At 41.9% G+C, this 13,234-nt stretch overlaps 1 protein-coding gene across 7 annotated transcripts in view; it reads right to left on the reverse strand.

Annotated features, from left to right (window-relative positions):
• PRKAG2 (protein kinase AMP-activated non-catalytic subunit gamma 2) overlaps positions 1–13,234 on the reverse strand; it is a 187,671-nt gene that overhangs the window by 10,468 nt on the left and 163,969 nt on the right. For all 7 annotated transcript variants that reach the window (XM_072153900.1, XM_072153902.1, XM_072153904.1 and 4 more), the window contains 4 exons: positions 5,088–5,197; positions 3,452–3,533; positions 783–841; positions 179–224 (listed from right to left, as the gene is read on the reverse strand). In XM_072153900.1, coding sequence (XP_072010001.1) covers positions 179–224; positions 783–841; positions 3,452–3,533; positions 5,088–5,197 — 297 coding nt within the window. The remainder of the gene's footprint in view (positions 1–178; positions 225–782; positions 842–3,451; positions 3,534–5,087; positions 5,198–13,234) is intronic.

The following is a 13,234-nucleotide window of genomic DNA, read 5'->3' on the forward strand; positions in this document are numbered from 1 at the left end:
CCGCTTACTTTAGTAAGCGGCTCCTAGTGCCGAAAAATTGGGTGACAGGTCCTCTTTAAATAGCTTACTAATCCCACACCTCATCATAACACAAATTAAGATTTCACATTCTAAAAACCAAATTCATAGTCCGAAGCATTGTGCAAAAGTTAAAACAACTTAAGAGTCAGACGCTTACCCCTCCAGGTCTCTATCTTGTGCTCCTCCAATTCATAGATCTGTACCTATAGTAACAAGTAAATACATAGTAGATGCAGATTTATTGTGCGTTGCTCTGGACTATACTCAGCAGTAGAAAATCTGTAATAATTCACAACAACCTTCCTATCCCCTATGTACCGGTCCCTGAGGGCGCAGTAGGCACAGGTGTTAACAGCAGGTTACATACACTAGATCGACAGGTATGAAGAGCGGGAAGGGCAAAGTGCTCTGGAATGATCAGAATACAATAAATCATCTCCTCTTCATGTCAGGAGTTGGTGGGCGCTAATCAAGTTTGGGTGGAAGGGAGGGGGGGGGGCTAGGGTTTCTAAATTTCATTAGTCAGCGATCTCTGCCCTTTTTTGGGCTATGCGGTTTGGGGTCCCCACCGCCAATAACCATTTCCATAATAACTCCCTGGATTTTGATGGTAGATTTCCCTTAATTCAAGACTGTACCACAACCTCCACCACCACCACGAAGGCCGCCGTAAGGAGTTTGTACAAGACAAATGTGTTTACCACTCCGTCATATTAGCTGGCACAGTAAGTAAGGGCTACCACATGATGTGATGTACTCACCATTGGAGACTTGTAGTATCGATGTAATATATTGATGAAGTCTGTAATTGTTAACATGCCTAAAAGGAAGAAAAAAAAAAAAGTATGATAATGATTATGTTACAGTGATTGGCTACAGAGGTCACATGTCATGTCGACAAGTTGGAAGAACAGGACTGGCGAGGACTAGGAGAGTACTGAAAATATTTCCATTTTGGAAAAATTCATGTAGATGGAAAATTCCTTTAATTCCGCATGTGTACGAGAAATTTAAAAGAAAATATCCAAATAAATATTCTGGCCGTGCGCTGATCACCACATATAGTAGTTGTAGTCAGAGCAAAGCATTGTGAAAGTTATGAACCGAATCGGTCATCCGGGTCCGGGCTACAATGCCCCATGGCTAAACCAAGCATGGAGATGGGTCCGGCTTCCTGCGTGTTAGGGCTTGAACCCAGTTCCAGGGCAACAGTCGACTGAGTTCACGTATACGAAGCGTCTTGGTCTCCGTGAAGGGGTTATTTATATAGACGTCTTTTATCAACATCTTTTTCCGAGAACCTCTCCAAACTTACATTCCAGATCAGAGGAGAGCGGTATTTAACTCTGTCTCCATAGCAGCAGCAGTATACGCTCCTCGCAGATGTGCAGCGGCTCATGAAATTAGCAGATCATTGGTTTCGGGTGTTAACTTTCTATTTGGTTCTATTAAACTGCAAGACATCGAACTGCATTTTAAGACCGAATAGATTTTATTTTTCCAGTGTTCTATAAAAATATATATGTATAAAATTCCAATGTCCTGTTTGATAAAACAAAAAAAAAAAAAGGTGGACATCAGGCGAGAAGGATAAGAAAAGAGGTAGCGCCTTCTGCTATTTGTTTCAAACTCAAATCGTGAGTTCTTTGTCAAGAACTTTATATGTATATGCTCTTTTTTATCGCTCTTCATTGCTGCTATAATATAGGGGCAGGTTGTTTCACATTACATTTCTCCTTCAAGTGTTGGAGGGAATCGCTTCTCCGTTTTTGTCTTTCAGGGAGAACTCCTGGGTACGGGGTCTCCTCCATATGCTCTAAAAATGGAGCAAGGAGTAGATCTGTCCAAGAACATAGGACCCTGATCTTTAATTAAGGCCTCATGCACAAAGCACAACCGTATATGGTGGCTGTGAGCAAGACGCACAAATTGTGGTTGTTGATAGGACAATACACAGCGTCATACTGCCAATTTTTAACATATGATCACAGATGTCAATTGTGTGATAGCCACTCAGAATTAGAAGCAAATCCTGCAAAATGCAGACAGACCCTGAATACAGTAATCTCCTCATAAGGTTTACACTGCTCACTGCAGGAGGAAGAAGCAGAAAAATAACGCTACTTTTAAGGGCTCGTCCGATTCCAGCAAATAATTGTTGGTATAATGAGAAGTTATACAATTTTCCAACATACTTTATGTATTAATTTCTCCCATTTTTCTAGATCTCTGCTTGCGGTCCTGCTATAGAAAGCTTCTAAGTTTACTTCCAATTGGATTTTAGAAATTCTTTGCGGTCATGGGAACAAAAATAATCAATCCTTCATTACAGACACCTTACAGCTGATCATTGCAGCCTGGGACTAAAATAACATCCAGAGAGCTTCACCAGAGGTCACAGTGGGCAGAGAGGTCCGTCTGTAACTAAGGCCTCTTCCACACCAGCGTTGCGTTTCCCGTCAGGGTGCAATGCGTGAAAAACTGACGTTTTTGGCTGCGTTTTTGTTCCATTTTTCCTTGGAGTAATTAGCGTTTTTCACGCGCGTGTTGTTAGCGTTTTTTTGCGTTTTCGGCGCATTTTTCACGCGCGATTCAATGGGAGACTCGAGCATTTTTCAAAGGGACCATGGTTTGGGATTAAAATGTGTTATTTAATTGAAAAATAATGTCTTCTGATAATTTGCAAACATCTGCGATCTATTCTTCACTGTTCCGTGCGTATATTATCTCCCGACAATTTAGCAGATGTGAAGAACAGTGAAGAATAGAATAAAAACATTGAACACAGTGAACACAGGATCATTTAAGAGAAAAACACAGTGCAGAACACAGTGCAGAATAGATTACAGATGTTCGGCACATCTGCTTACTTGTCGGGAGATACGCGCGGAACGGCGCGAACAAAATAGCATGTGAAGAACAATATATATGTGTGTGAAGAACACATTGCAGATGTTGCTCGCGAGCAGGGGAAATAATGTTATTCTGGTCACCTAGCAACCCTTAAGTTTAAAACGCATTGCACTTGCAATGATTGCGAGTGCAATGCGTTCTTGATGCATCTCCATAGACTTGAATGGGGCATGAAAAACGCGCATGACACGCAAAAATAGAGCATGCTGCGATTTTGACGCGCGTGAAAACGAACGCAAGCACGCGCGTTAAAACCAACGCTAATGAAGAAAGACCCATTGAATACAATGGGACAGAGTGCAATGCAAGTTCTGCGCGTCAAATGCACGCGCAGAACTCGCGCGTGAAAAACGCCAGTGTGGAAGGGGCTTAAGGGTCGTCTGTAAGTCAGGTGTCCTTAAGCCGCCAGATTACCTGCAGATTCTACAAGTTCAATCAAAAATCTGCTATCCAATTTAACACACTGTGACTTTGTATTGCACGATATGCCCATTACAGTGCAGATTACAGCGCTCACCTACAAAACTCTGGTTTTTCGTTTCCCATAACGGAGCAGCTCTCACACCATTCGCTACCAGCGCAAAAAAGGCTTTCTTAACCTGCCAAGGAAAGACACAGACACGTGAGCTGGGATTTATGATTTTATATTCAGGTCAATTGTACGTTCAGAGCTGTGACAGGGGGAGGGGAGTGGATCAATAACAAAATCAATACTCCATGTACAGTTCTAGTGGTATTTTCTTGCATACCAAACCATTTCTTAAAATTTCAGGGTAACAAGTATTATATATAGTGTATATGGCATCACAGGGACTTTCTTAATAGTAATCTGAATGTTTCCTTAATGGGGTTTTCCAGAGATTGAAAAACAGCACCACACCTGACCATGGCTTGTGCTGGTATTGCAGATCAGATGTATACAAATAAAGTAGAGTTTCAATACCACAAGTGACAGGTGTCTTTTTTCAACCGTATAAACTATGTAGTGTGGTTGGCAAAAATTTGAAAGCAAAAAACACACAAAAAAAACCATCATCATCTAAGTCAACCCTCCTGAAGCAGATACATAACATCTAACCAGAAAATTTTACTTTTTGCTTTATTTCTATTTCAGTCTAAAATAATGTTCACTATTCTATTATTATCCAGAATCCAGAAAGTTCTCTCCTAATATCATAAGCTTCTAAATCTTGCAGCCAGTTGCCCTCTGTAAGCATCCAGCCAATCACTGCAGCAGGCAGTAATGACATCACTACTGACTGCTGATGTAATAATAGCAGCATGTGAGGAGGGTCATTCTCTCCACCACAATCCAAACAGTAGAATTGTGTCTGCAGTTAGAAGGATAACAAAACTTTTTTTCATGCGGTTAAAGGTCGGCACAAGAAAATAATATAAACTCTGACCCGTAAACCAACAAAAAACATGAGAATAAAAAAAAAGAAAGAAAAATGCAGCAGAACAATCCAGCCCTGAACTGGCTTTGAAGAACTTAAAAACCCTGCAATGGGAATTCCGTTCCTTGAAGATGTTGGAGAATAACAGGAAGGACGAAGCTTTGAAGGAGAGATCCCGGAAGATTTATTTCATGTACAGAGCAAACATCTCAAAGCAGAAACGGAACATGGAGTAAACCTATAAAAGTGCACAGGCCTTTGCTGTGAATAACTTCAGCACCGGCCACAGGACCCCACTAGTCTATCACGCGGCTCTGCTGGGATGTTGGTCCACTCTTATCACAGTTTCTCCCACAGTTCTGCGACTGTTGTGGCCACGAAACCCACAACTTTGTCACTAAGGATTTCCCAGAGGTTTTCTATTGGATTTAGATCAGGATTTCATTGCTTCAATGTTTTCAGTTTCAAGGCTGTTACACTGTGCAGGAGCACATCACCACCTGCCTCCTCAGCACTTCCCCCCTCCCTCTGCCTGATGTAATCTCATGGCAGCAGAGTAAATTTCAGCACACAATGTGAGGAGGGAAGGCTTATTAGAATAATTTTACAAGTTGATTTTAGAAAGGAGGCCATGGCCAACAAATATAAGGCTACCACAGTCACTGTGCCTGCATACTGGATTTAGATGGGAAATTTCCTTTCAACATAGTCAAAACTTTCACATACACTATAACAAGTATACAGGGGTGCACTTACTTGTAAGGTAGTGTCAAACACAACAAGCTTGGAGCTGGTGGGTACAATGTCATAACACTTGTGGGATTTCATGAAGCGCACGTATATATCACTCTCCGATTCTTCAACAGCTAAAAGATACAAGTCACCATTATTATAGTACACACATTGTACACGAGATTTACTGCAATGCAACATCATGACAATCACAAATATCAGCTGGTAGTGCTACATCCCAGGGCCCGCTTCCCTGCATCCACTCTACTGGGTCCTATTGTGCCCTCATACATGGCCGGGCAATGTCCAGGAGAAGGATAGCCACTGCAGCACACCTGACATATCACACCTAACACACCTCCATATCACACCGACACATTTTAGGGATGTACAGGCAGTCCCCGGGTTACGTACAAGATAGGGTCTGGAGGTTTGTTCTTAAGTTGAATTTGTATGCAAGTTGAAACTGTATATTTTATAATTGAAGTTCTAGACAAATTTTTTTCTTTTGTCCCAGTGACAATTGGAGTTTCAAAATTTTTGCTGTAATGGGACCAAGGATTATCAATAAAGCTTCATTACAGACACCTTACAGCTGATCATTGCAGCCTGGGACTATAGTAAAGCATCCAGAGAGCTCCACCAGAGGTCACAGTGGGCTGAGGGGTCCGTCTGTAACTATGGGTTGTCTGTAAGTCGGGTGTCCTTAAGTAGGGGACCGCCTGTATTGTAGTAGGTGGAAGTTACTAAAGGCTAGACGGGAGCCACAACGCGAGGGGGGGGGGGGGGGTAAACACTATACCTCTGGGGTATACGATTTTATAATTTTCAGTCTGATGCTACAGACATACTACAGCTATGTGCCAGAGGCTGTACAGCCCCCCAGGATCCTTAATGTAGGAACAGTGGCGAAAAAAAACCCTCCATAGCCGGTAGTACTTGCTACATAATATCCAGCCACACACGTAAATTGTGACAGAACAGAAGTGTCGCACCTTCAGGGTTACTGACACCCACAGCGGGGGCCGCCCACTACTCAGGAGCAGAGATTTTATAATGTGGAAGAAGAAATACAGAGAAAAGTCTTCCACATTGTGACAAAGAGTTTGTGATGGGAAAAAAAAAAAGAAATCTTAATCCACAGATGCTGCGCTTTCCCATAATTACCATACTTTTTGGCAATTAAGATAATTAGTTTGGTTCCCAGGATATTCAGCGTGCCCAGAATTTGTTCTGGGAAACACAAATGGGTTTTCATTTTATTTTTGACTAACTGTGAATTTTATCTGTCTGTGGATACAGCACGTGCCCGTACAGAGGCCACCGTCTGCACCCCAAATATTTCTAGGGTCCCTTAGGAGAACAAATGTTTCCGAATTCCCCCTCTATGCACAGGACATAATGCACATAGATGTCTAAATGCAATGTAGACTCTGCCTATAACCTGGTCACCACTCGCTCAGTGATAGCTGCAGGCAACGGACATCATGGAAAGAGCTGCAATAATTTCTAAAAGGGAATGTACCACCTCCATCAAGTATGTTGTAGAGAAATGTACCACGACTCCCAACAAACCTTGATTAGTTCTGCTCAGAATGGGATTTTTGAACAACTCTCATTGTAATCCATATGCTAATTAGTCAGTTGGTGCACCAGGCCGTGTCCTCAGCACCCGAGCACCACCATTCCTGGCTGAATCGTAGCCCTCTCCAATAGATATAACCAGGGGATTTATCTTATGCATGGGTGACAGGAAGGAGAGGAAAGTGATAAATGCAGCAATAGGTGCTGAGGATACGCCCTGGGTGCACCTACTGCCTCATTAGCATATGATATTAATTGGGAATATCGTGGAATAATGGATAGAAATAATCAAGATTTGTTTAAAAAAAAAAAAAAAAAAAAAAGAAATCACTGTACATTTGTCTACAACATGATGCCAGAAGCTTACAGTGCAGGGATAGATTGTCTTATAGTCCCTACCATTGGTGTTCTTATAACAAAATCAAAACTGGAGGTGACAATACAGTAAGGTTGGATGAAATAAGCGAGTCCCTCCGTGTGCGAGAGCGGTTCATAAAGGATCATACTTGCACAGAGGATGAGCAGATACCTATATCATATACAGGATGGGTTCTGTAGGTTTGTTCTTAAGTTGAATTTGTATGTAAATTGGAACTGTATAATTTATAACTGAAACCCTAGCAAGAAGATAACTGTTACAGCTGTTTATTGTAGCCTAGGGATAAAGTTCAGTAAGTTACCAACTACCACAGGTCTGTTCGTAACCAGGGGTCGTCTGTAAGTCGGGTGTTCTTAAATAGGGGACCGCCTGTACCTATATTAGGGGTTATCCACTTTTATCTTATAGTGTCAGACTGTAGTGACCCGCTCCTTTGACAAAGGAATTGAAACATTCAGTTGCCAATGCAATCCCAGTACACAGTATCCGGTGACAAAATAACATGATCCCGAATCGTGTTTTAAAGGAGAACACAAGGATCTACTACAAGGTAAATCTTTGGAGAGACGATGGATCTTCCCTTCATCCTTAGAAAGGTTTTTCTTATTTACCAGAATCATATAAAATGGTTTTCTGAAGATCATATATCTAGATGCTCCAGATGTAAGTAATATATGCATGAGTCTGTATGTAGGTTGAGAACAGCGATGGGGGGGGGGGGGGGGGGAATAAAATGTATACTGTTATATTACTCATTTACATCTATATACCTTGTATATATATTTGTCTTATCTCCCGTAAGATAAACTTCAGCCCAATCTGCCCCCAATAGAAGGCACATTAACCCAGATACAGTGCAGCCACATACATGTCCTATCCATCACCCGGAGACCTAACCGGTTATAGGAGGGAGAACCTCCGAGTAGAGGATCACGCTAACAAATGTTTATCAAGACTACAAAATATACAGGTTGTCACCGCTGCGCCCAGTCTATATATAAACTAAACTTTACATAGTGATATACAGTATAAGTAATAGTATCAAACGTTAAAGGGCCATCACAGCTACAGCACAGACACCATAGTTATGGTATAAAAGTCATACAATCCACTAATGCATTTCCTGCATCAATCCTTAAAGGGGTTTTCAAGACTTACATTTTACCCCCATCAGTTTCCAAGCATCACCCACATAGAGCCCAGGACCAGTGTGAACACCATGGTTACACAAAGTGTTGTTAAATTAAGGAAATTAAGTAAGATTTGTGAGGAATATATTAAATTGCATGGCTCCTCCTGCACTATAACATACCACCTGCAGATTAGAACACCAGATTAGGTAGGAATTAGAAGAATAACATAAAAAAAGTCATACTTCATATTTTCCCACAAAGCCTTTTATGTTCAACCTGTTGAAAACCTGTGCATAGCTCTTCCTGCAGGCAGCATGTTATAGAGCAGGAGAAGCTCATCAGATTGTACAGATAGGACCTGTAACATACAACTAGGACTGCACATACAATGCCATTTGCCCTCTTTATAGGCATATTTAGCACAAGCCGTTATGCACATATGCACAGACACGCCTGGCGTGTGCCAGTTTTCAAGTTTTAATATCTTGTGGTGCAGCAGGCGAGACCCACCCCCCACCGATGACAGCAATGTGCCCATACAGTCTGGGCAATGTACACCCATACATAGCACACAGAGGACAAGCCTTTTGCAACCAAATCAGAATTTTTTAATTTCTTCTTTGTAAAGAAACTATTCCTGGATGGGGATTAAAGAGAAGCGCGTGTCAGGAGTCGTCTGTAAGTAGAAGGCTTCCTCTACATCTCCATCTAAAGCTCCAGCTCTTCTGTGCTCCTCAGCCCAACCAGCGCCTGCTCTATGGCTACATGGTCAATAATGAGGAAGAATTACAAAAGTCTAGTAAAATAAAATAACAAAATGTTGTTCCAAGAAAAACACGTATAAATAGCGTCGGACTGTTTACCCGGGAATTAGAGCAACAAGGCTCGCTGGGAGGGGGAGGCAGGCGACTGAAGACACAGCTTGACCTATCCACCCTTTATGGGTCACAGACTTAGAGGGATTATTATTTGTATAAAGAAGGTTACACTGTAACCAAAAAGTGTTACAATAATAATAACAACAAAAATTCTTTATATAGCGCACACAGATTATGCAGCGCTGCACAAAGCATGTCAAATTGGTCCCTGTCCCCAATGGGGCTCACAATCTAATCAACCTAACAGTATGTTTTTGGAGTGTGGGAGGAAGCGGAGGAAACCCACATCAACACTGAGAGAACATACAAACTCTTTGCAGGGGAGGAGGGAGGGGGTTATGAGGGAGCCCGTCATTAGGTTGAATGTTGAAAAACTGATGACATGTTCCCTTTAAAGTTTAACTAACTGGGAAGCAATTACTGTTTTCGGAAATGAATAGAGCAGGTGACAACGTATTCCAAAGTTTACTGTTATCAAGGAAAGCAGATTCTCTGTGCTGCTTCTTTTTCCTGTAGTGAGCAATGTATCTGAAAGCATTGAGAACTCAGTCTACTTCAGACCAATAAGGAGGCTAATGATTAACCCTACCTAGAGATTCCCCACCAGGATGAAAGACTATATGCAAATGAGCCTGAGGGGCTCCGGGCTCCATTAACACCTATGGAGCCCGGAGCCCCTCAGGCTCATTTACGTACAATCCTGAATAAATCATTTAGCTCTCCAAGGTGATTAGACCTTCCGTGGACTGTATGAAAGGCGTAAAGTCATTAGATCCTTTATCAGATTGTCAGTAGATACAAAACAAAGATTTACAAAAACTGCTTAATACAGGAAGAAAGGCAGAGGAAAAAGAAGGACAAACATTTCTTTAATAAAGTATATTACAACGTTTTTTTTATTATTATCCGCACTATTTATAACATTTTGCCAAAAGTTTAGATTTACTTTAAAAGTATTAGCCGTCTGCCACTACATACAGAAGAAAACCAAAAATACAGTTCTATACTCCTGTGGATGAGCCCCTTTCTCTTGGTACTAGTCCGAGATCCCATAATAATCAGATATTGATCACCTAGACGATTTGCCATTGTTATCCAAGTTCTGGAATGCCCCTTTAAAAAAAAAAAAGCTACGAGGATACATTACAGTTCGGTTTTTATGAGGTGGAGCAAATAAGGTCCTTTTGTTTAGCAGGAAGGTTTATGCTTCATGAATCTAATTTGCCTCCAACCATTAACCCGGCCTCTCATTTCCCTGAATAGAACAGTTTAGGTTTTTAGCTGAAGGTCTATATTTATACCATAGAAAGAAAGAGGCTCTTTATAACCCTATGAAGAAGAGAGGCAAGAAAACGGCTCGGCTCCTACCACAGCCACCGCACTGATCAATCATATGAACAGGAGGCGAGTGACAGGAGACGAGCCCGGGGAGCACATGTCCATACATACAGGAGATCTGCAGAGGAGACGGAGTGACCCTAGACGATGGTTGTCCCATAATTATTAATCACTGACATTCTGGACTGTGGGATGGAAACTCACTGCGCCGGTATACAGTAAAATCTCATCCACCATCCAAGGTAAAACACATTGGACAAGCCTCTAAAGGGATTGGCCAGAAGGTTTAAAAACATGGCTACTTTCTTCCAAAAACAGCCCCTAAACTGACCACCATCTGATTTTCTGGTATTGCAGCTCAGCAGTATAGAGATGAACGGAGCTACTTAGCAATACCACACACTACCCATGGCCGCTTTTGGAATAAAGCAGGCATGTTTTTAAATCGAACAACCCCTTTAAGTCCAAGACACGGCCGAAAGGCCACATTCCTACAGTGAGTGAGATGTATCAATCTGTGTACACCAGAAAACTGGAGTCCTTTGCAGCTGAAATGCCATGCAAACCATTCATTGTAGGTTTTAGACCATTTTTAAGCAGCATCATTGTTTTATGGCATATAGCAGTGGTGGCGAACCTATGGCACGGGTGCCAGAGGTGGCACTCAGAGCCCTTTCTGCTGGCACTCAGGCCTCATCCAAAGACAGAGTTCACCAAACAGGATCAAATCTTTCTACAGTCGCAGGCAACTTTTGAGATGCTGCTCTCAGCGCTATTTTAAAGTAACACTTTATTGGCTGTTTGGATCTGCGGGAAAAGTGAGAAGGTGCTGACAAAACTGCATTATCTTTGGAGGTCATCCTGCTAGACCCACCATTCTTCCTGTACAGAGACCCTGGAGAGAAGCTATTTGCCCTCTTTCTTTCAACTGTATTAGTGGCATTAGGCGGCCAATACAATTGAAAGATGTGGAAGAACACATAGCAATAAGTTACTGCTTAAAATGCCACGTTGGCACTTCACGGTAAATAAGGATTTTGGTTGTAGTTTGGGCACTCGGTCTCCAAAAGGTTCACCATCACTGGCATATAGGGATGAAACTACCGTATTGATTCTGTGTTACATAACCCCAACAAGATAATCTAATTTTGATTTCTAATCCAAATCAACTGCATTAAGGTAATTGACACAAAACTCTGTAGGGATATTAGTTCCTCAGTTTTCTGCTGAATATACACATAATATTATAAATACTTTATTAGAGGGGAAGTTTAAATAAGGGGAATTTGTTTTTTATAGTTCTGGGAATCGTTAAATCCGTATGCAGTGAGCTCCCTCTAGTGGTGTTTGTGGGCAGACATTTACAGCAGTTCTTTAGCCTTTGATATTGGTGAAATTTTGTGGCGACCAGTGGCCGGAGCTGAATGGGAGCTATGTTGCAGTGGTGTGGCACGGTAGGAAGGGTGCGGCCACATGCAGAATTTGTATTGCATTTACAAATACAATGCAAACGCCCTGGATGACATATGGGTTTCCATTGACTGCTGGTTCCAATAGAAATGCATTTGTGATGCATTGAGTTAATCAATTAGGGATCTAAGCTGCAGTACTATGGGCCGGGCACTGCAGAATTGGAAACGGTTAAAGCAAGTGGCTGCTTGGGTGTCAGGCTGCATTTCGAAAAAGAAAGGAGAGGGACTTGGCCTCATCACGTGTAAGCATGGGGTGCTTATCCCCAATCGCATGCATTTCAGTGGAAAAGAAAATGCACCTGGACCAAGTCCCTCTTTGTCGCACTTGAGTTTAAAAACTTCATTGAAACGCAACGTGTGACGCAGCCTCAGACCTCCACTACTGAACCAGCACAGACCTGCGCCCAGACTGATTATGAGATCAGTTAGCGCAAGACTGGGTCCATTTAGGTACAAGAAAAGACGAGAAACATGATAGGTACAAATTTAATTAAATCTCCAGCTGATCCGCAGTCTGTCCTTACTGGAGGAATGCAACAAAACAAGCAGAACACAATCCCCCCTGCCCCAGAGGTCAGACGCCGCTACAATGGATTAAAGCTGTTCTCAATGGTTAATGCGGTTTTGTTCACTATTAACACTGCAGCCGGTCAAACGACAATCCCAAAACAGCAATAAGATTTTACAGCAGCCAATAGGATCTTGTGCATGACGAGACAGAACAGACAATTTATTTGTTTTTGCTCCAACCTGGAACAGCACATCTACATTTCTCCATGGTAACAGACTACAAAGTAATGTGTGTAGTCTGAGCCTTCAGTCTGGATATAGTGGAGATCTACATGTACAGCGATAGAGAATAGTAAATAATAAAATATTCCTGTGTCCACAGCTACTATAGACATGTATATGCATTGTAATGGTCACATACCACAACCTGTGTAGTCTGATGCTATAGTCATAAGCACTTTAGGTAGTCGTGTGACCTTGGGCACATACATTGAAAATCTATAAAACAGACTCTCAATATCGGATTGGAGGTCTCCAACACCCCCTACAAATCAGTGTATAACAAGAAAATGGAGCGGGAAGCAGTTAACTCTCCTCTATAAAGTCGTCAGACCAAGTTGCTGCAGATCAGCTCCTATTAATCACAATGCAATCTTAGCCGCAGTGACTTGCTTTAGCCACTACACTGGAGAACGGCACTGTCAACTTTCTGTGCCATTCTCAATTAATGAATCAGCTTCTGATAAGAGCCAATATATGGCGGGAGGGGAGCTAGTTACGTCAACTTTTGATATTTAGAACACATTCGATAGATATTTTACCTATAATTTTAGCCTAAAAACCCTTTAAAGTCATATACGGTAGGTTTCTTTGTGAC

The sequence above is a fragment of the Engystomops pustulosus genome, chromosome 5, assembly GCF_040894005.1.
Source record: "Engystomops pustulosus chromosome 5, aEngPut4.maternal, whole genome shotgun sequence".
Lineage (NCBI taxonomy): Eukaryota > Metazoa > Chordata > Amphibia > Anura > Leptodactylidae > Engystomops > Engystomops pustulosus.